The following is a 22,886-nucleotide window of genomic DNA, read 5'->3' on the forward strand; positions in this document are numbered from 1 at the left end:
GCTAGAGCGTGGTTCGACCGTCTGCCGGTCCACCACATCTACGATTGGGCAGACTTCCAACAGAAGTTCAGCCAACACTTTAGTCAGCAAAGAAAGTACACTGAGGAGCAGTGGACAATCCTCAAGTGCGTCCGAGAGGAGGAGGAATCTTTGCCTGACTTCATCACTCGCTTCAACTCGAAGAAGCTAAGCCTGGGCAACGTTAGCGAAGATCTCGTTCGCGCCGCTTTCATCCAGGGCGCAAACGACCCGGAACTCATCCGCACCCTAACGGGCAAAGATGGCATGCCATCCACATGGGATGCCATCATGACCGCAGCTAAACGCTTTGCGGAAACCGAGAGACAACTGGGCAGAGATCTTCCGCAGAGCACGAACCTCTACACCCAGAAGACGAGGGAAAACAACGTCCTTACCGCCCGATTGAACAAAAAACGGAAGCTGGGCATTTGGCAGTCAAGGGTAAACTTTGACACCCCGTCCGGCTTCCAACATCGGTTGGGGGGAAGAGATAACGTGAAACCGGAGAAGAACTCCAGGTGGACGCCACTCACAAAGAGTGTGACTGAGATATTCGCCACGGAGGAGCTCCCGTGGCCGAAGGCTCCATACATCCGACAACGCCACAATGCTGACCGGAGAAAGTATTGTGATTTTCACAAAACCAAAGGTCACAACACTGAAGAATGCTTAGACGTAAAGAACTTGGTCGAAGCATTTGTCAAGGATGGGACACTCGCGCACCTTGTGGCGAAGTGAGCGTCGAGCAGGCTGATGCGTGAACCCCAGCTGGGGAAACGCACGAATAAAATCGCAGCTTCAACGGAGACTACATACTGCGTAAACAACGAGATCCCGAACAAGATACATGTCGGCTCGATGGTGCTCCCATACAAGCCACGTCTAATGGGAGCTCAATTACACAGTTTGTATGTAGATCAATTCCAAATTTGTAAAGAAAAGGCTTAGAGCCACTTCTAATGGAAACGATTCTCCTTCAAATTGAAGCTGATGATTTTACATTTATATTTTATGAACTTTGCACATGGAGATGCCGCTAGCCGCCGCATCAAGTGAAGAATCGTTGCGCAGGGAAGGCGGCTAAACCCGCACAAACCCAAAAGCGTTAAACCTTCACGCAGGTCAGTTAAAGGGGAAAGGTTCAGCCATCCCACTATGTGAAAGTGCCGGTATATCCGCATGAATCCTGGTAGAGAAAGCTGAACACTAACCTATTAACAACCACGCGTTGAACGGTCGATTCGAACACTAATGCCGGTAGTCATCGCATCAAGAAGAGTCACTGCGGCAAAACCCGCATAAACCCAAAAAACGACAGAACCTTCACGCAGGTCAGTTAAAGGGGAAAGGTTCAGCCATCCCACTATGTGAAAGTGCCGGTATATCCGCATGAATCCTGGTAGAGGAAGCTGAACACTAACCTATTAACAACCACGCGTTGAACGGTTGATTCGAACACTAATGCCGGTATTCACCGCATCAAGTGAAGAATCGTTGCGTGGGGAAGGCGGCAAAACCCGCATAAAACCAGAAAATGACAAGACCTTCATGCAGAACAGTTAAAGGGGAAGAGTTCAGCCATCCCACTATGTGAAAGTGCCGGTATACCCGCATGAATCCTGGTAGCGGAAGCTGAACACTAACTCGTTAACAACCGCGCGTCGAACGGTTAAAAGTCATTCTGAAAGGATAAGGAAAAACCTACGCGCAGGTCAGACATAGGTAAAGTTTAGCCATCCTACTAAGTGCAAGTGCCGGTCCTATCCGCACACTCACAAAGGGGGAAGCAAAACTTCAACTTACTGTCAACCACATTCAAGGTTAACTTATTCTAAACACTTGAGAAATCGCTAATTTAAACTAAGTATGCAAGTCATGTAAGTTTTATAAAGCAATGAACCCAAAGGAAATAACAGTCTTATTCAAAAAAAAAAAGATTTGTATTTCACAAAAGATATATTACAAGAATGGCCGGGTAACTACCCGCCTACAAAACAAAATCTAGTCTATCCTAACAGCGGGAAGGGATCTTCAGAATCAAGCTTCAGGACCACTTCCACTTGGACCCGCCCCATCAGTGGAGCGTGGCGGTTCAAGGAAAGCCTTGAGGATAGCAAGTCCATCATCAGCAGCAGCAACTTCGTTCACCTTCTCCACCACCGGATGCGGGAAGGCGGCATATTGGTTCACCGCTTGGTCATATGCAGCTTCGGTGTCCACATCCAACAAAGGGAAGTTGGAAGGCGGGAAGCCTTTCTCAACGAACCCTAGACCAAGCAGGAAGCCGGCCTTTTCCCCATCCTCATGAGAAGCGTTGAGGGCTGCGCTCATGGCATCATCGTAAGTAGTCTCTGAGAAGACCCGATGCACAACCTACAAAGAAAATACAAGTGTCAAACACCTTTTCTATGTACAAAGGAAAGCGTGAAGACGTAAAGATAAACATACCTGAGACAACGCTTCTCGAAGAAGCCATTCCTTGGCAACCAGAGCTTCTTTGAGGGCGGCTTGAGCTTGGGTGCAGGCGCGTTCGGCTTCGCTTTTGTTAAGGTTGGCAAGTAGCACTTTCTTTTGCGGCAGCCTCTTCGACGCCCTTAAGCTTCCGCTCGGTATGGTCAAGCACGCCCCTCTGGTTCAAGATCTCCTGGAGCTTCTTGGCATCTTCCATCGCCAAGGCATCATGAGCACGTTGGAGAGCCTCTAATTTGGCCTTGAGCTCCTCATTCTCCACGCGTAAAGGCTCAGCAACGGCTTCAGCCTTGGTGGCCCTCTCGGTTGCGTTCCTCGCAGTCTCCTTAGCCAGCCGAAGCTGTTCGCTAACAGCTTGGGCAGCCTTGGAGCGGGCCTCGAGTCGCGCTTGAACCTCAACCTCGAGGGCCTTGAAGGCCTTCTCCGCAGCAGCTGCGGACAGTTGTTGGTTCTCCTCCCGAAGAGCCCGCGCTTGAGATACGTCCTTGGCGCGAGCTGCTTTTAACTTGTCGTTTTCACGACAAAGCATCTCGACGCGCGGCTGCATCCGGGCCTGGAGAACCCGAAGCTCATTGGTTAGCCTACCCTCCTGGTAGCTAGCCATGGCTTCCCCCAACGCACCATGGGGAGCAGCGTGGCGAGCCCATTCCACGCACTCCACAGGGGTACGAAGGGTTGTTCCTCGGCGTATGTTCCATCGTGGAACATACACTTCATTGGAATCCGACACTGCAAAAGAAACAAAGCAGTTAGGAAAAAGATGAAGAAAAAATATAAAGGCCAAAATAACCCTACGCACCTGTAGGGTCGATCACAGGCCGATAGCCACCAAACCCATCGCCTGAACCTAAGGGAAATCCATCCAAAAGGTCGGGCAGATGGGAAGGTGACAAAGATTGGCGAGAAGCCCTGCGCGTACCTGATGGGCCGGCCGTCGTGGCCGGTAGCGGAGGCATAGTAGCGGCCGCCGTGGTCGCTGCCGTGGTCGCCGCCGCGGTTGCCGCCGCAGAATCCACAGCAATCGTAACCGCCGGCTCGGTGAAAGATGCTGTAAAAATCGCACTTACCACCGGCGGTGACGTCATCTCGGCTGGAACAGTCGGCTCAAAAGAGTGAGCAACTGATCCAGCGGAAGCAGGCACAGGCGCCTGGGTCGTCGCCTCAGGTAGGCTGACCGAGCCTACCGTCATCGGCGGAGAGGTACTCCTCTGCGCTCCACCCTGGAATGCGTCAACATCCACGCCTACACAAGAAGATAAGTGTTTCAATAAATTTAGAAAGTGAAATCTACAAAGATAAGAAGGATGTTTGTACTTACGGGTTCTCTTGAGCTTGAACGTACGGACGGGCGGGGACGAACCCGATGGAGCCGGTCTCTTGATGCCGGTCACCGTCGTCGTCAGTGGTTCTCCGGAGGTAACAGTTGTAGCCTCCGGAGCAGTGGTCTTCTCACCACCGGGGTTCCCCGCCACCTCTTCATTATCTGACTCAGTGTCAGATAAGACCACTGGATCGGCTGTGGAGGCCACCTTCTCCTTCCCTTTCCCACCGGCAGCCTTCCTCTTCCGCACCAACGGAGGACCATCTGCGGATTCCTCAGAAGAAGATGGGATGTCAGGAATTCCAGCAGCAGGTACAGCATTGAGGGGTGGAGGATAGAATAACGCCTTACCTGGCCGCCGGTGGCTCAGGATCTCGTGGCCCAGCGGATAGACCTCCACAAACCGATCCGCTGTTTGTTCCAGGATGGGCAACTCGTTCTCGTCTAGAGCACGAGTACCCACCCTCACGGGACCGTCAGCTTCACGCGGGTACAGGAGCGACTCCAAATCGTTCCCCTCTGAAAGAAAAGAAACAGTTAGAAGACAAACTCATATCAGCAAAAAAGACAAGACATACCATAAGGAATAGAATTCAAACCGTATTCGAGAAGGATGGGAAACCGAGACGCTTCCTTCCATACCCGGCTCATCCCCAGCATTACCATCCCGGACTCCGGAAACCGGTAAACCGGAGATTGGACAAGAGATATCTTCGCGAACCATTCCGCCTCCTGGTAGCTGGAAGCGTGAAGGCTCGGAAGCGCTTGCCCCTTCTTAAACTTCATGGCAATGGGGATGGCGCGGGCAGAAATGTAGAAGAACTCCCGCTTCCACGATCGGAGACTGCGCTCGGTCGCGCAAATCTTCAAACCCTTAATACGGGTTGTCAGGGTGTACCACCCCTGGATGCACCTCCAAGTATAGAAGGTCATCAGGCGGTCCACATAGGGCTCAATACCCAGAATCCGGCACACCCACTCGAAGTGCCGGATCTTGGCAATCGCCATCGGATGCACCTCGGTCAGGTGCACACCATGCCTCTCCAGGACACGGTACACAAACTTTGTCAATGGGAACCTAAGGTTCCCATAAACAAAGAATGCAGCATATACCCCGATCTTGCCACTGGGGGCATCGTACACAGTCTGCTGAGGTTCAGGAAACTCAGGCTCAAGAGACTCAAGCATGAATTTCCTGACAACATACTGGTACAGATCGATAGGTAGAGCACACTGGCACTCGCCAGCAGTACTCCTATCGTCGGCTACAGCTTCAGCATCATGAGAAGACATATTGCAGAGGAAGAAGAAACGATTTCGGAGGAATGCTCAATTAAATAAGAGAGTATTCACCAGAAATCGCCTTAGAGATGAAGAGAAGAAGTGAAGATGTGAATTACAAAGGACACTCTCCCCCTTTATATAGGGATCGCAATTAATGCGATGAATTTAATGCGAAGGAGAGAGAAATTGAAGGTGCAATGAAACCGTGACATGTGGCACCGGGCAAGCTGACAACAGCTGTTGACAGGACGAGTGCCATTAATTCTGCGACAACAGCTGACAACATAAATTTATAATTCAAATAATATTCAAATAATTCGTTATCTATTACGTCCTATTTCTATTAGGATTTAAATTCAAATCCTTAAACTTTCTCACCAAGTAATTTTTTATATATAAAAGCACGTACAAGGGTCATCATATGTACATGCAAGACTTCGTATTCTAATTGTTTCGTTCGAATCAGTTAAATTGCTCTCTTTAAGCAATCAATTAACTTGCTATTCGAATAACAATGGGTATTCCAAAGAAAACAAGAAAGATGATCGATCATATGGGTTTGAGTGTTCGTAAACATGGAGAAAAACAAGTCAGTCACATCATTAACCAACCAACAAGCACAGTTAGAGCGCTTCCAAGAGATCTTTTAGTTGATGTTCTTGCCCGGGTAGCATCGTCTTCATTCACCGATCTTTTTAATGCAAAACTCAGGTTAGTTTTATAATTTCATGATCTAATTTTCTTTAGATATATGTAACATGACTTTGAGACATTGCTATCTTTATGAAAAAAAACTTATGTTTGCTTATTTATAAATACAAAGTTATCTGACTATTTTGTTCAATTCATGCATGATGTTGAATTTACCTATTTTCAAGCTGATATTTGCGAGAGAGAAAATAAATACTGCAGATTTTGTAATAAACAATTTACATTTTTGTATGAATTTTCTAATATTTTAATCAATTTGTATTTTATTATACATTTGTAAGGAATTTCTGGATTCAACATCAGACGACTATGTCTCTCAATCCATCTCCATTGACAAGTTTCCAATAATTCATTGGTTTCCACCGAGTAAAAGCGCTCTTTCTTTCTTAACTCATTGCTTCAAGAAAGGAAACCCCGAGTCATTGTTCCGCCAAGGAATGGTAAGAATAACTTACATATACTTCTAATATATGACACTTAAATCTTTTTTTTATCATTAAAAATTTTAACTAACTACACCAATGATTTTTTTTACAGATTGATTATTTCTGTATGGTTAATGTCAACTGTGGACTTGAATTTTTAAAAAGGGCGTCTGACAAGGGACATTCGGAAGCGACATACGTGTATGGCATGATTCTTCTTTCAAGTGGCGATCAATCAAGTCAAGACGGGTTAAATCATTTGAATTGCATGAATAACTCGAAATCAAGGCATTGGAATGTGCAAGAGTGTAGGAATAAAATTGCTTCAATGTTAAGTCAAATGTGGATTAACAACCCGGTTACTCTAGACAAGGTCAACACACAATGTCACAAACAAGATCATGCCATCCGATTTGAAAGAAGGGGTTGGAGTTTAGATGAAGATAAAGAAGTTGCAAGTTGTGAGAAGTGTTTGTGGTATCGGGAACTCGTTTATTTTTGTAAAGCCATGAATTTCGTTGTTTGAAGAATTAGAAAGCAAGGATATAATTGATAAACTCTAAACTTATAATGCATTAATAGATATTGTTTTGTTATCAATGGGTCAGGTTATTTATCTTAGAAAGTATATTTAATTTGTTTTTTTTCTGTCTATAATAACTCTGTAGAGTGTGTGAACAAATTTATAATCTTTTGTTTTTGTTTTGAATTTCCAATTGTTGACAAACTGATTTAAAACAAATTCCCATTTTTTTAAATAATTAAGATTAATAAACAAATGGTGTATTTTAAAATTAGTTCTGTAACTTTGGTTTTTATAAACTTAAATCCGAATCACATTTATAGTCACATTTTTGTTATCTAGACCGTGCAATCCGCATCCTGCATATACAAGTTATAACGATTTAGAAGCACATCATTAGTTGTTCAAAAAAACATTATAAATTATTCGAATTTATTGTCACATGTTATTTTATCAGTATATACCATTGTTTAGTAACAAACATGTGATAAGAAATTAAATTTTTACGAATAAATATAATTAATTAGTTAAAGTTTTTATTGTGTATATGTCTTTAGATGGTTAAAAAAAAATTTTAACCTCACAATTTTCTAGTAGTCGGATATTTAGTTGTCGTTTCTCGTTTGATAGCATTGATAGTACTGTTTTTAAATTTATGTAAATATCGGATTTCATTTAAAGGTACTTAAACCTTTAAATAATTTACTTTATTAAAATAATGTTTTATATTTATTGTAACAATATATAATTTTTGGTGCAGTTTAGTAGTGTGCACTGTACTCTACGGTGTGGCACGAGCCAAGCTGAACTAAGCAAGGGCTTGTTCGTTGCTTGGCTCGTTTCAAATCGAACCGAGCCAAAATCGAACCGAGTATTTCTCGAGCGGTATCGAGCGAGTTCGGAACATTACTTTTTTCCTTTTTTTTCCTTTTAAATTTCTTTTATAAGAAACAAGTTTGAAGTTAAATATGACGTGCATAAAAATAAATTAGTAATTTTTAGAAAAACTAATAATAGCTTGTAATTTTTGATAAAATTGAAGTTTGAAGTTGGATATAATTTTATAAAACAATTAATAACTAAAAAAATAATTATTTATAGAAATGTATATGCACAAATATATACCTTATTTTTATAATTATCTTTAATATTGAAATATTGAAAACTAAATATAATTAATTACTTTTTATATTTAAAGCATTTGAAAATATTCAATAATTAAAATATTATATTTAATATTCAGTTTGTCAGTATTCAAGATAATTATTAAAACAAAATATAAATTTATGAGTATACGGATATATAAAAAGTGAATTAAAAATGTTCAAGTCGAACCGAATCGAGCGGTCTTTTGCTTGTTGTTTGGCTCACTTACAAACCAAACCGAGTAGAGCGGCTCGTTTACAATTGAGCGAAAAAATAAGTAAGCATTTTTCGAGCAAATTTCGAACAATAGGCGAACGAGTTTAAGCGACGAGCGGTTTGGACAGCCCAATATGAGTATTACTGTCATTCAAGCTTGGCCCAAAACATGAACTTTTAAATGGACCAGTAACGTGTCTAATGAGCCCAAAACTGACCATATAAAAGACCTCGTACCCTTTATTTAAGGCCACAAGACACTCAATATTCACATATAGCAACAGTACATATGCAAACACAAGTTCACAAGCACTCAGAAACGTACATAGTTTCACGAGATCTAACATATTATTTCGACAAAGTGATTCATAAACACAATAACACGTAGCCTAATACGATGCCACCTTCTCGTCTTGATCGTTTTCCATGTCGGGAAACATAAACAAGTCGTTCGAATTTATACGCGAGCAATTTGAGCGTATCTCCCCTTGTGTGCCCGTCAACACACTCAATTGTCCCATCTTTATCATTGCATTAATAAAGTTATCAAAAAAGAGTGTTTGGTTAACCGCAAAGTTTGTGACTATGCTTCGAGTCCTGCTGTCTGTGTACAAGTCTTGGTCTGAGGTGAAAAGCGTTTGCCGGTTCATGAGGTCAACATAATATTTATTGTCGAACACATTAGGGGATCGAATGTCCATGAAAGTGGTGTTTGTGGAGTTTGCGGTTGGGCATGTTGTTCTTAGATTGTTGAAGAAGGTTTGGTCCATGGTTGGATCTCGGGATGGGTAGAGCCGAGGGGTGAAAGAGGTACAATGGGATATCCCGATGGTGTGGCCTCCAGAGAGCGCTACTACGTCGGTGGGAGTGAACCCCTTTTGGCCAAGGGAGTTCAATAAGAAAGTCGTGTTTGCTGAGGGTGGAGGAAGGTTGGCTAGAGTGGCGTTTCTTGTAGCGAATGTGAGTCCGTCACGCCTTCCTAATGGTATGCTATAGTTAGGACCACCCGACTACATCATGAAGATATTTGTAAAACGTTAGATTTATTTTTATAGCAATTAAGTATGTTATACTCGTATATTATGTATAGTATATAAAAAGTGACACTAATATCTTACCAAGAATACCGCGTCACGAGCAGCCAGAGCAGTAATATCAGAACATGAGACGGTTCGGTTACATGCATTGTGAACAAGCCTACGAAGATTTTCAATGATGGCAAAGGCTTGTGCTCTTAAGGTCAAGTTTGGTGGTGCATCTTTTTCACTTGGTCCGCTAGCTGAACCATCCAGCAACACCGAACCATCACAACCCTAACATAGTTAACCATATGCTAAGTCAAGTAACATGTTTTCTTGTTATGGACTATGGTAATCAATAAAAAATCTTTTTTTAACAGTTAAATATATCTTTTCGTAAGAAGAATTTTGTAGGGGGGAAAAATTTAAATTCACCAATGTTTCTCTTCAATCAAACACTGAACCTTAGTTATTATCCATATTTATTATGGGGTCAAGGTGTGACTTTTCAAGTTGATCTAAGGTAGCATGTACTTCCACGTGTCATCATCTCATCCTCCAATCTCTTATAAAAATCTATATTTATAAATTGCTTGCAAGTGTTTTCTACGTCAAAATCTTGCACACACTAGTATATTAATGTACGTAGTAGTAGTACTAACAAGTAGTATTCTAAGTTATAACTTATAACAACACCGGACCAATTATAAGTGTCTTAGGTTAATTGTAAACATCAAACTACTTATTATAGTATTAGTGTATACACATTTGTTGAAATAACAAGTTATTAAAATTATTAGATAAATTAATATTAATGATATGATATGTACTAAACTCACACTTGACATGAATTCATCTAATTGCCCATATCCATGAACAAGTATTCATTAAAAGTCTTTTACTCTGCTAAATCATTTTCCTATAAGTTTATCTCTATTGTCCCATTTAGATTCCTTTATTATTGAGATGTATCTAGTTGCATAATATTGGACATTATAATATAAATATAATATAAAATATAGTGCTATAATCCATTTGGCACAAAAAACATACAAAATCAACATAACCTATTTAGTCAAATAAATAGCTGATATTAGAACAATGAACCAATTAACTAAAAGTATATTCTTATGCCTAAAGCTCAAGTATTCTAACATAAGTATATAGATGGCATGAATAAAGCCAAAGAAAAATATGAGAACATGAAAACAGATATATAAAAATCATAAAATAAATGGTGCATATACACATTAAGACAAATTGTAAATTGTGCATATATCATTACTCGTGAAAACTGAAAATAGTATTATTTTAAAAGCGATTTGTCTATCTTTATAGACTAAAGAGATATGTTAACATAAGTTACTATTTATAAATATTATTTGATATATACTAATAGCTTCCCAAAAAAAAATAGATAGCTTCCTATTTTCTCGTATCGATCATGTTTACAATTTACTGTTGTTATAATTTGAAATAATTTTTCTTTAACAACTAATATTAATTATAAAATAAACTAGTTTTTATCCCCCCGTATTATAGTGGTTGTTTTATATTGTTTATTCTAATATTTATTTTTTTTTTGAATTTATATTTTTTTTATTGTATGAAAGTTAATAATATACTTATGGTTTGATTATAAATTGTTTCAAAAATATATGAGATGTTATAACCTGGTTTAAAAGCTATATGGTTTTGATGAGACCCAATACCCGTTTATTTTTTTTACTATAAAATTAGTTTTTTAATTATAAATAATATTTATGAAAGTTAATAATATACTTATAGTTTGATGAGACTCAAGACCCGTTTATTTTTTTTACTATCAAATTGGTTTTTTAATGTAAATAATATATATACATATATATCTCTTTTAAAAGAAATAAGATATTAGTTTTTATTATATCCTATTTTATAGGATTTTTACATCAATAATTTGGTGAGAATAATTTTTAATTTAATGAGATGTTATAACCCGTTTAAGAAATATCTGGGTTTGGTAAGACTCATACCCATGAATTCGGGTCAAATGCATGAGAAACCTCCATTTAAAAATCAAGCAAATCTGGTGACTCCAAAAAGGGGGGGAGCGACCACATCGCGACACATAGGATTTTTATGTCTTAGTTTGTATATATTATAGATTATAACATGGATTAATTAGTAATTCTTATTCTTTGCACATAATTTAAATAATTGTTTTTACTTAATATGAATACAAAATTACAAAAGAGTGAGAGAAAGAAGTACTATAATAGTATAATTAGAAAAAAAAAAATCTAACAAATGGTCAAACAGAGGCTAGTTGGAATCGGACCACAAATACCAATTGGAAGGTATTTGTAATAATAGTTTGAAAATAATTTGCAATAATATTATGAAAAGGGCTAATTAGTTTTTTTTTTTTTTTTTTTTTTTATGTAGATCTCAACTTCTCAACCTAAAAATCATGCTTGTAAAAATTTTTACTAAGCAGTAAGCACCAATTAAGCATTTATTAATTCCGATTGCAGTTAATTCCTATTAAACGCTAGTTTTCATCCACCGCTCGACTCAGGACTAGCGATGTTTACAACCCTACTTATAAAATGAGTATTTAATTTTGTAATATACTTTAGAATTCGGAACACTAATAAGAATTATATATTATGTTCCAAAAATGCCATAATTAAATTATTAATAAAAACAAAAACAAACGTACTTGTACGAAGCAATCATGGAAGTGAAGTCTAAGCAAGCCAGCAGCCTGGCCAATATCAGAAGCAAAAACCGTTTGAAGGTTTTGTCGTATAATGGTTTCGAGCCGAGGGCAAGTAGTCCGGTAGAATGTATACGACAGCCCCGGTGCAGGCGCAGGCCTTTGAGCATCTGATATTATGATAAGGTTGCATGATAATAATATAAAGATGAGTGTTGGTATGCTTGAAGCTTTGAAGAGAAAAGCCATGGCCATGGATACTATCTAGTATCTACTTGGCTCTTATCTCTCTATGGGTTGGGTGCTTTATGGTTCATGGCTTTGTATTTATAGCCATTTAGTTTTAACCACGTAAAAAAATATATATGAAACTTTTAAGCATATTCCATGTTTTATATATTTTTGTTTATGTTTTGTACTGCAATAATATGGTCTTGCCATGTTTTTTTTAAATGTATATTATATTGTGCACACTTGTGAGTTGTGAGTGTAAAATTGTTACTTACTATTTGAAAATATTACAACGTTTTTTCTTGCTATCCTTTTTATTACGAGAAATAGTTCCTGGAGTGAATATTAAACATTGCTTTAAGAAACCGTGTTAAACATGAGACCTTAACGAAACTCTAATGTTTTGCTCACTAATTCGATTCATGTGGTTGGAGATATTGTTGAGGATATTGTTGAAGAAACTGATTTGAAGTTTTTTTTACATCGATTTAGCATGAATTTTCATGTTGGTGATTAATGTCATAAAATAATTGAAGAAACGTGGATCGGCTCACTGGTAGACGATCAACTTTCCTCGGGTATGAGTATGCTATTTCACCGATGGTTCTCCGGAGTATGAGTTCTTCCACCTACAAAACGAGCAGCACCGTGAACTTATCCCTCAGAAAGGGACAGAGGGGTCCTCTTTGGGGTAACCCTCCGGTGTGAGAATAAGAGATTGTAGGAGAAGATAATAATAATCTGAGAGTGAGTAATGAATTGGAATGTATTTTCTTGCTTACCTCCCCTTGTGGAGGTGGTGTGGTATTTATAGTGCTAGGGTTTCCAATGATTGGGCTCAGATCCCATTAGGGCCTTTTTGGCCTTCTCCTATTGCTTTGCGCCACGTGTCCTCAGGACACCTGGTGCTTTTTCATTGATTATTCTCTGACCCAGGCATTTTACCTGACCCATGTGCAATCACGTGGTAGCACATGGGTTTTGCTGAGTTGTCCACCTTTCATTGGCAGCTGTCAATATCAGCATATTCTTATTCCTTAAAGGATACCTTCTGGAAGGTTTGCTGACGAGCACAATCAAGGTTGTCCTTATCCTGATTTGGATAAGGACGAGGTTGATTATGTGCACGTGTGATATGCGCCTATCCTGAGGATGCGCGAAGTCTTCTCTTTATTCTCACGCGCAGATGTTTCATGCGCAGATGTGATATGCGCAAGCATATGTAATATGCGCCACGCGCAGATGTGATATGCGTGAGCATATATGATGCGTGAGCATGCGATATGCGCCACGCGCAGATGTGATATGCGTGAGCATATATGGTGCGCGAGCATGTGATACGCGTGAGCATATGTGATGCGTGAGCATATATGATATGCTTGAGCATATGTGATGCGTGAGCATATGTGATATGCGCTGTGCGCATAGGTTTTGGCTTTGTGCCTTCATGATATCTTGATTTCAAGCCTCTTGTCTATATCTTGTGGGTTGACACGCCCCGCTCGATGTTAAGGCGGGTACATACCTCTTCAAGCCCCCCCAGTCTAATGTGTGTCTTGTCTCGCGCGAGCGAGGTAAGATAGATATTAGACTTAATAGTTCTCTTTTAATAGGGTTTTGTCTTTTCCTTTTTTATTTCTCATCGTTGCGCGAAATTCTATCCTTTTGGTTAAAATGAATCGTCAATGTACGTGGTTGGTTGGTGCTGACATGCGTCAGAGATGGAGACGTGTCAGACTTTTCGTGTGCTCGAGGTGCTACAGTTGCCTTTCATGTCCCCTCAGACAGTGTCAGGAACACGTGTCGCGCTCGCGTTGGCCTGCACCTGCGAGTGGGGCGCGTGAACTCTGATCAGTACCTGTTTCGTTCCCTTTATGTCCCCTCACACAGTGTCAGGAACACGTGTCGCGCTCGCGTTGGCCTGCACCTGCGAGTGGGGGCGCGTGAACTCTGATCAGTACCTGTTTCTCTCTCTCCTGGGCCTATAAAAGCAAGCCTTTGGGTTGTTATTCTTCATCTTCATTGTTATTTCAGAGCTTTCCTTTCCTTCCATTTTTATTCCGATTTCCGTTCTTGAAGTAACCTCTGTTTGATTTCGCAGTTGTATGTCTGATAACCCAGACACCACAATCTCCCCAAGCAGACGCCGTGTAAAATCATTAGTCATGTCCACTTTGAAGAAGACCGGCAAGGGAAAACGGGCTGCTGAGGCCTCGTCGGAGGAGGTGGGGAAGGGCAAGACAGTAAAGAGGTGGGATGAGATTCCCTGTAAATTGAGACAGTCTGATTTTGACAGTCTCATCGCCTCTCAGGGTTTTCTCCCTGAGTATGGCTGTATGCTTCCGGCGGCCGGGCAAACGGCGGCAGATCCGCCCACCGGCTATATCTCCTTATACTGCCATTTTTTCACCCACTGCAACCTTCGTCTCCCAATGACAAGGTTTATGGGTGCGCTGCTTAAATTTTATGGGATTCACATATCCCAAGTCCATCCTTTTGGACTTGTGCGCATGACTCATTTTGAGTTCATGTGCAAAGCTCAGCGCGAGAAGCCAACCCCTCGGCGCTTTCAATTTTTTTATAAGCCAAAAATCCAAGATTCTTGGTTCTCATTCGTTCCTCGCAATCAGAAGGTCAAATGCTGCACTGTTTCCTTCAAGAGCCTTCATGACTGGTCTGAGAAATTTTTCTACATTAAGGCTGGTGTGATTCCCATCCGCATGACCATGCGCGCGATCACTTCTGCGCCCGCGGATGTGAATGTTTTTAAGAACCCAACTGGCGCATGGGTTAATAAGTTGACTGCTGAACCATCACACACCAAGAATATTTGCGAGGAGGTGCTGGTGGGGGTTGGCATGAGCAGAAGGTGGGCCGACAGCGCGACTGAGCCTGTTATCCAAGTTGACGGATTATGTGAGTTATTAGCTCATTGCATGATTTCTGCGCGAATATAATTCGTTTTGCTGATATCATTTGTCTTTGTTTTATGCAGTAAGCAAGGAGTACGTCCACGCCGCCTATGATGAGCATATGGAGGGTGGCTCTGTAACGCTAGGCGCTGGGGAAGTTGGCTTCCCCGATCGCTTCGCAGATATGTTCATCCCTGTTGATTTGGGATTTTGCTTTGACAGCGATGCGCCTGGTAGGCCTTTGTACTTATGCTTATGCCTTTAGAATACCAAATTTGGTTAACATTTCTGTTGCACGTATTGTAGATGCGCTTGAGAACTATGAGCTGGAGCTCGCGGAAGAAGAGGATGAGGAGGAAGCTGAGGTGCCACAGCTCAAGCGTAAAGCTAAAGGGAAAATTGGCGCAGGGGCCAGTAAAAAACAGAAGAAAAATGATGCCCCTGTTGCTCAGGATCCTCCTACTCAGGCGAAGGGACTTAAGAAAACCAAGGGGTTTACCTCCAAAGTTTCCTTGTCTTCTTTGCCTCAAGGTGTGGGCAGTCCTCCTGTCCACACGAGGTATGGTGCCGCCACCTCCTCTCTTCGCGCGGCGGAAAAGGGAAACGGCGCTGCGCCTGCTGTTTCCTCTTCAACAGGTATACTTTGTTTATACTTTATGGTTTTATGAGCGTGATTCCGATAGAGTTATTAATGAATCTTTGCTCACTCAAATGTTTGTAGAGCCGGCGACCTTGGTGGATCAACCGCAGGCGCAACAAGGTACCGAAGCTGCGCCGAAGGTTGCTTTGAAGTCCCATGTTTTGCCCTCAAAAAGGGGGAAAATGGACTTCATGGCGATGTTTAACTCGCGGACGGCGGTGCGCCAAGGTATATATTGCGCTTTTACTTTCTGACTTTTTTCTTTTTAGATAAAGTCTTGAATCATTTCTCTTTGTTGGTTTTTTCATAGGCATTATAGCTGGCACACAAGCTGCTGGCGGCACTGCTGGCGCCGGCGCCAGCGCCGTTGGTTCTGCTTCTGCTCCTGCAAGCACTGAATCTCCCCTCATTGGGATTACTAAGGAGCAGGAGGCTGTTTTACGCGCGGATCTCGCGGCGTCGAGACCTCCCTCACCTCTTCCTGCGCGCAGCCCTCCTCGCGAGACTGGTTTTGATTTTTCCAGGTCGCAGGAGAAAAGGCCTGTTACAGAGGAAGATGAGGTGGCGCATTTTGAAGACTCCGATGGCGGCCGCGCAAGCCCTGTAGCGCCACGAGATTTCGTGGCGCAGTCTTCTCATGGGGCTGGTGCTGACTTTTCTGCTTGCTCCCCGCAGGTATAAGTTCGTTTTGCTCCGCTGCGCGGACTTCCATATTAGTGTTTAGATGACTAGAACGTTGCTTTATGTTTGCAGGAAGCCGATCACATCTACCGCCCGAGATGGAATATTACTGAGGATAGCTCATTTCAGTCCATGGGGGTGTGTGAAGACTTCTGGGCTCACTCCGTGCCTCCAGCTGAAAGGAGGTTTCAAGAGGAGCGCGCCCGCGTGGACTTGCTCAACGACCATCTTTTCGCTGGGTCAGCGTTCTTTGCTGCCTCCCAAGAGCTTCGCTATGATTATGTAAAGGTGCGTGATGCTCTTGCGGAGGCCAAGCAAGAGGCTAAGGTATCTGCTTGGAATCTTTCTGACGCTCGAGAGAGAGCTGAGAAACTCCAAGCAGAACTCAGCGAGAACCGAGCAAGTGCCAACGCTGCCTTCGTGAAGCGCGGGCATGAGCTGCAGGCTGCGCGGGAGAAGCTGCAGGCAGCAGAGGCGGACGCGGCCAAGTATGCGTGGCGAGTGCGTGACTTGGAGCTGGATGCGGAGGCGCGTGACCAAGCACTTGTGCAGTCTATCACTGACAAATCTTCATTAGAGAGTGAGGTTGCGCGCCTGAAGAAGGAGCTTGAGGCCGCGCGGGCAGAGAAGGATGAGGCCCTGGCGACGGCAGCGTCTAGCCAAGAAGCGCTCGATGCTGCGTGAGCGGAAAGGGAAGAGGCCTTGGCGGCAGCAGTGTCCGACAGAGAGGAGCTGAAACAAACCAAGGAAACTGTTAAGTTGTTAAACTCTCAGATTCCTGCTCTTGAGACGTCCGTTTCTTCCCTCGCGCAGGATCGCCAATGGCTAGTCTCACAGGGTATGACTCGTTGCGCTTATGCGATGAAATACTCAGACGAGTTTCAGACCCTTGTGATGGATTGCAACGCTGCCTCGCGCTTGGTGGGTCGAGCTGAAGGGTTTAAGGATGGCTGTGAATATAGCATGCTGAAGAAGAACCCATCCGACTACCCTTATCAGCTCGACGTTGTCTGCGCGGACATGGCCGAGGTGGGGGAGAAGTATTTGAATACTCCCATTCCCATCCTTGAGCAGGTATTTTAACCTTAATGAGTTTACCTTGACTTATTTTCCTAGTCTTTTTGTACTCACACTTTTCCTTATGCTTTGCAGATAGCCTTGCTTGCTGATCAGCCCGATCTCGGCGCTCTAAAGAAATTACTTGACGAGTGTGAAGGGGCTAGTGGCGGCGATGATGGCGCGGGCAATGCTGCCTCTGCTAGCGGCTCTGGCGTGGCCAAAGGACCCGCTCCTGACACTATTGTGATAGAAGACGACTCCATTCAAGACGAACAGCTTGACTATGGCAAGTTTGGAGATGACGAGGAGCGGGCTGCGCCAGATGCTGAGGGTGGTAATGATGAGGGCGATGAAGAGGCTGACATCGACATAGAGACTTGAGAAGCCCTTCATGTTTTTTTTTATTTGCAGTTTGTATCTCATCATTTTGTAAATTTGTAACCTTCTATGTTTTGGAATGAAATTTTGTTTTTCCCTTATTCGCATCTTGCGCATTCCCCATTCATCTCTTTATATTGCATGTTTGCTTGTTGAATATAAGATATGCTTGCACGTTGAAATAAGAACAAGGTTGTAAAGAAATTATTTTACTTAATCCTTGTCATATTTTAAGTGATTTTGCAATATCCTGACTATGTTGACACGTGCCTTGGCGTTTCATTATTCCTCTTTTGCGCGACGTTATCGCGCATTTATTATAGGGAATTATGAGTGTTTTAGCCTTTACGTGTATGTGTTACTCTGATATCCATTACAATTCCATGCGCGACCTCGACCTGAGACCTTAACAATTATGTTTTGGCATGTGCTTTGCCTTAGTTGTGCTTAGGTATTTTTATGGTCTAGCTGCGCAGCATGTAGGATGGATCTTATGAGTGATTTGAGCTAAGGCTCGTATTATTGGGCTAAGGCCCTGAGCTAAGGCTCATATTATTGGGCTAAGGCCCTGACGTTTTAGAGTTAAAACTCGTTAACGCGTTTGAGCTTGAAGCTCGCGCATGTATGTTTTACTTCGTTTTATTTTTGTTTTGATGTCAATACAATGTTGTCATATTGCTCAAAATTAATAAAGGGAAGTGTGAAACATGTATGCAAAAGGTAATAGAACAACATTAAGAGAAGATAGCGCGTATCATTATTCATAATGGCTTAAAAAGCCTTGATTACAAACTTGACAATTTTTACATGAAACATTTTCTAAGCTGTGTTGCGTTCCATGCGCGCGGGATCTTCTTTCCATTCAAATCTTTTAAAGCGTATGCGTCTTTTCCCAATTCTTCCGAAACTTGATAAGGTCCCTCCCAATTGGGTGACATCTTTCCCGGGGGTATCGCGCGGCTAGCTTCATTGTTTCGAAGGACAAAATCATTCTTCTTGAAGTGGCATTCTTTCACGCGCTGATTGTAATACTTTTCTAGTTTTTTCTTGTATTTGGCTTCACTGATGATAGCCGCTTCTCTGCGCCCTTCAAGTAAGTTGAGATCCAACCTTCTTTCGCGCTCGTTATCAATCTTACTCATCATGAGCACTCTATGGGATGGGCATCCAATTTCTGCTGGAATCATAGCCTCCGTTTCATAAGTTAGGCTGAACGGGGATTCGCCATTGCTGGTTTTGCTTAATGTCCTGTGCGCCCACAGGACATTAGGTAGCTCCTCAACCCATGAATGGGATTCTCCCTCCAACTTTTTCTTCAGCCCATTTAGCAAGCTTTGGTTCACGCGCTCCACTTGGCCATTCCCCTGAGGGTGGTATACTGAAGTGAAGATTTGATTGATGCGCAATTCCTTGAGCCAGCTGGATATCTTCCTGTCAGTGAATTGTTTGCCATTGTCGCTCACAATTTCCATGGGCAGGCCAAAACGGCATATGATGTGGCCCCAAATAAATTGCTTCATCGCCTCGGCTGTGATTTTTGCTAGTGGCTTGGCTTCAACCCATTTTGTGAAGTAGTCTACTGCCACTACCAAAAATTTTACTCGCCCTTGCGCTTGCGGTAGGGGACCCACAATATCGATTGCCCATTTGTGGAAAGGCCATGCGGAGGTCACCGGAATCAAGTTGTTCTTTGGCCGCATGGTGTTTGGCGCATAGCTCTGACATGCTTTGCATTTTTGGATCTCTTTTAACGCGTCCAAGTACATGCCTGGCCAATAGTAACCTGCGCTCATTGCCTTGGCAACCACCATGCGCGGGCCAGCATGTATTCCACAGATTCCTTCGTGTATCTCTCTGATCACATAACTTGCTTCCTCAGCATCTAGGCATTTCATGAGCGGTCCAAGATAAGAGCGTCGATATAATGTACCATCAAGCAGTTCATAGTTCTGCGACTTGTATCTTATCTTCCTCGCCTGTGCGCGATCGTCCGGTACCTTTCCCTCCTTCAAGAATTCCATTATTGGAGTTATCCATGATGAAGGGGTTGTATGAATTACAAGGACAGACTTCGCTCCCACCGACGGGTTGCTCATTACTTCTACCCTGACATCTTTGCCAAAGTGATCGAAGCTGGTTGATGCCATCTTACTCAGCGCGTCAGCAGACTTGTTTTCACTGCGCGGAATATGTATGATTCTGAAGAAGTCAAATTGCTCGATGAGCTTTTTCGCCTGCTCTAGATACAGAGGCATGGTGTTCTCCTTGGCATCATAAAGGCCATTGACCTGTGCTGCTACCAAGTATGAATCAACATGGGCCTCTAGCTTTTTAACTCCGAACTTGTGCGCGATGCGCAGACCAGCCAGCAGGGCTTCATACTCAGCCTCATTGTTGGTGCTCTTGAAATCCAACCTGATTGCGTAAGTATACTCATGACTTTTTGGATCCACCAGCTTGAGGCCTGCGCCGGACCCTTCATTGTTTGAAGCTCCATCAGTGAATAATCTCCAAACATTTTCTTCATTATTGGCTCGCGGAGGGTCTACCTCGCGCTGAGCCTCTTCAATTTTTCCTTCAGGGATTTCTGCGATGAAATCAGCTAAGACTTGTCCCTTTATTGCTGGACGGGGCTTATAGGCGATCGTGTGCTCTCCTAATTCCAGCGCCCATTTTGTCAGCCTTCCTGAGAGCGCGGGACGCCGCAAGACTTGCTGGATGTTGTAACCAGTCAGAACTTCAATAGGATGACCATTGAAATATCTATGAAGCTTGCGCGACGCGTGTGTTAGTGACAAAACTAACTTTTCCATGATGGAGTAGCGCGTCTCAGGATCTGTCAGCACCCGACTCACATAATAAATTGGTGTCTGGATTCCCTTGCGATCCACCAACAACACTGCGCCGATGGCGCGCTCTCCTGCTGACAGGTACAATGTTAAAGTTTCGCCAGGAAGTGGAGCTGTGAGCGCGGGCAGATTTATCAGACATTCTTTTATCTCACTGAAAGCTTGCTCGGCCTCAGGCGTCCACTTGAATTGGCTTTTCTTTAGGCAATTTCTCAATGTGTTAACGAATGGGGTAGATTTGCTTGAATGGTTCGCTAGGAACCTGTTGATTGATACCAATCTACCATTCAACTTTTGAACTTCTTTCATGGTGGATGGTGAGGGCATGTCAAGGATAGCCTCCACCTTCTCTGGGTTCACCTTGAAACCATCCTTGGTGACCATTACACCGAGAAATTTCCCTTCTTCTACGCCAAATGTGCATTTGCTCGGGTTGAGCTTCATGTTTACTTCCTTTAGGCGCCAAAGGGTTTCTTCGATGTCTTTGAGCATTTGTTTTTCCTCCCTGCTTTTGATCACCAAATCATCCACGTAGACTTCTAGGTTTCTTCCAATTTGCTCGTTGAAAACCGTGTCCATGAGTCTTTGGTAGGTGGCTCCCGCATTCTTCAAACCAAAGGGCATTTTTGTGCAACAAAAAACACCCTTGTCTGTTCTAAAGGCAGTCTTGTCCTCGTCTTGTGGTGCCATTTGAATTTGGTGATAGCCCTTATAGGCATCCAGAAAACATTTGAGCTTAAATGGCGCCACGGAGTCCACCTTCGCGTCAATGTTTGGGAGGGGGTAACAATCTTTTGGACATGCTTTGTTGAGGTCTTTGAAGTCAATGCACATCCTCCATGACCCGTTGCTCTTCTTTACCATCACAGGATTGGCTACCCATGTCTGGTATCGTATTGGGCGGATGATGTTTGCGCGCAGTAGATCCTCTACTTGCTCATTCATGGCCTTTGCCTTCTCATCCCCCATGATTCTCTTCTTTTGAGCAATTGGCTCTACGGACTTGAACGTGTTGAGAGAATGTTGCGCCAGGTCTCGCGGAACCCCGGTCATATCGGAATGTTGCCACGCGAAGACCGATATATACGTTGTGAGCAATCTTTTCATTCTCAACCTTGTGTCGTCTGATATCGTAGCTCCAATTGTGATTGTTTGCTCTGGGAATTTTGGGTTGAGAATCCATTCCTCTGGCGCGTTGTTTGCCATTGGAAGTTTCATTCTCCCTTCCCGCGGAATACTTGTCACTGCGCACAAATGATCTCGGTATACAAATGCTACACCTGTTGGTGTTGGGAACCCCAACGCGCCGTGCGCTGGCGACGGTATGGCGTTGAATTGGGCAATCGTTCCTCTACCCAAGATCATATTGTGGCATGAAGTGGTGGGCAAGACCAAGAAGTTGACAATTTCAGCTCGCTTGTGTTTCTCATCCCCCATAGTTAGTTCAAATTGTATCTGACCTAAGGGGTGAATGATTTCATTTGAAACACCCGAGATTGGTGCATTCACAATTTCGAGCCTTGCTTGGTCTGCTGGATCCAACTTCCTGAAACATTGCTCATACATGATGTCTGATTCACTGCCAGTGTCCACAAGGACTTTTGACACTTCATAATGAGCAATGTGTGTAGTGATGACTAGAGGACTGCTGATAGAAGGGCCTCCCCTGATTCTTGGGAAGATTACTTGTTGCTCGCGCCAATCTCCTTGGACTTGCGCGCTTCTCTTTCTCGATTTTTGCCCTTGCCTTCCTCCCTCGGCTACACAGATTCTTTTGAACTTTTTGCTGGCTGAGGCTCCATCTGATTGTTCATTCTCTAGTCTTGGGTTTTTCACCAGGTGAGCCAACTTGCCTGATTTCACGTCTCTTTCAATCGCATCCTTCAAATGGTGGCATGCATCGGTGTTGTGCCCTGTGGACTTGTGAAACTCACAATACTTGCCACTGTTTGGTGGTCCCTTATAGTGTAGTGGCTTGGGGCTTTTAAACTGGACATTCTCTGTGCTTAACACTTGTGAAGGTGTTTTAGTGAGGGGAGTCCATATTCTTGGTAGAGGTCTGTTAGGCTCTCTGCCGCCCTCCCTCTTGTCACCCTCTCCGCGATTACGACTGTCTTTTTGGGGCTGGGGTGAGCTTGGTTGCGCCTGCTTTTCTGCGGGAGAAAAGCTGGTTTGTTGCAACCTGGACCATACAGAGTTTTGTTTGCCCCTCATTTCGTTGTTGCGCGGTGCTTCTGCTTGGTGCCCTCTTTCTCTTGCTCTATCTTGGGCAATTTGTTTTTCATTTCGCGCGAAGACTCGCG

General features: G+C 43.1%; 2 protein-coding genes across 2 annotated transcripts; one reads left to right on the forward strand and one right to left on the reverse strand.

The window, feature by feature from the left end:
- Positions 1-5,609: 5,609 nt before the first annotated feature.
- Positions 5,610-6,757, forward strand: LOC143575765 (putative F-box protein At1g67623). The gene is made up of 4 exons (XM_077060054.1): positions 5,610-5,806; positions 5,919-6,012; positions 6,088-6,246; positions 6,344-6,757. Exons 1-4 carry the CDS (start codon positions 5,610-5,612, stop codon positions 6,755-6,757), a joined length of 864 nt encoding a protein of 287 aa, XP_076916169.1.
- Positions 6,758-8,330: 1,573 nt separating this feature from the next.
- LOC143575762 (peroxidase 12-like) lies at positions 8,331-12,125 on the reverse strand. The gene is made up of 3 exons (XM_077060052.1): positions 11,837-12,125; positions 9,235-9,429; positions 8,331-9,126 (listed from the first exon to the last, which is right to left on the reverse strand). Exons 1-3 carry the CDS (start codon positions 12,086-12,088, stop codon positions 8,506-8,508), a joined length of 1,068 nt encoding a protein of 355 aa, XP_076916167.1. The 5' UTR covers positions 12,089-12,125; the 3' UTR covers positions 8,331-8,505.
- Between the last annotated feature and the right edge of the window lie 10,761 nt (positions 12,126-22,886).

This window comes from Bidens hawaiensis, unplaced genomic scaffold, assembly GCF_021521415.1.
Source record: "Bidens hawaiensis isolate Kalapana, Puna unplaced genomic scaffold, B.hawaiensis_p1.1 tig00027697_1, whole genome shotgun sequence".
Taxonomy (NCBI): Eukaryota; Viridiplantae; Streptophyta; class Magnoliopsida; order Asterales; family Asteraceae; genus Bidens; species Bidens hawaiensis.

Coding starts and splice junctions, on each gene's coding strand:
- LOC143575765 (XM_077060054.1), top strand. CDS start 5,610: ATGGGTATTCCAAAGAAAACAAGAAAGATGATCGATCATATGGGTTTG. Junction 6,013..6,087: donor AAATAAATACTGCAGATTTT/GTAATAAACAAT, acceptor TACATTTGTAAG/GAATTTCTGGATTCAACATC. Junction 6,247..6,343: donor CATTGTTCCGCCAAGGAATG/GTAAGAATAACT, acceptor TTTTTTTTACAG/ATTGATTATTTCTGTATGGT.
- LOC143575762 (XM_077060052.1), bottom strand. CDS start 12,088: ATGGCCATGGCTTTTCTCTTCAAAGCTTCAAGCATACCAACACTCATC. Junction 9,430..11,836: donor TCCATGATTGCTTCGTACAA/GTACGTTTGTTT, acceptor TAACTATGTTAG/GGTTGTGATGGTTCGGTGTT. Junction 9,127..9,234: donor CTCGTGACGCGGTATTCTTG/GTAAGATATTAG, acceptor TTCATGATGTAG/TCGGGTGGTCCTAACTATAG.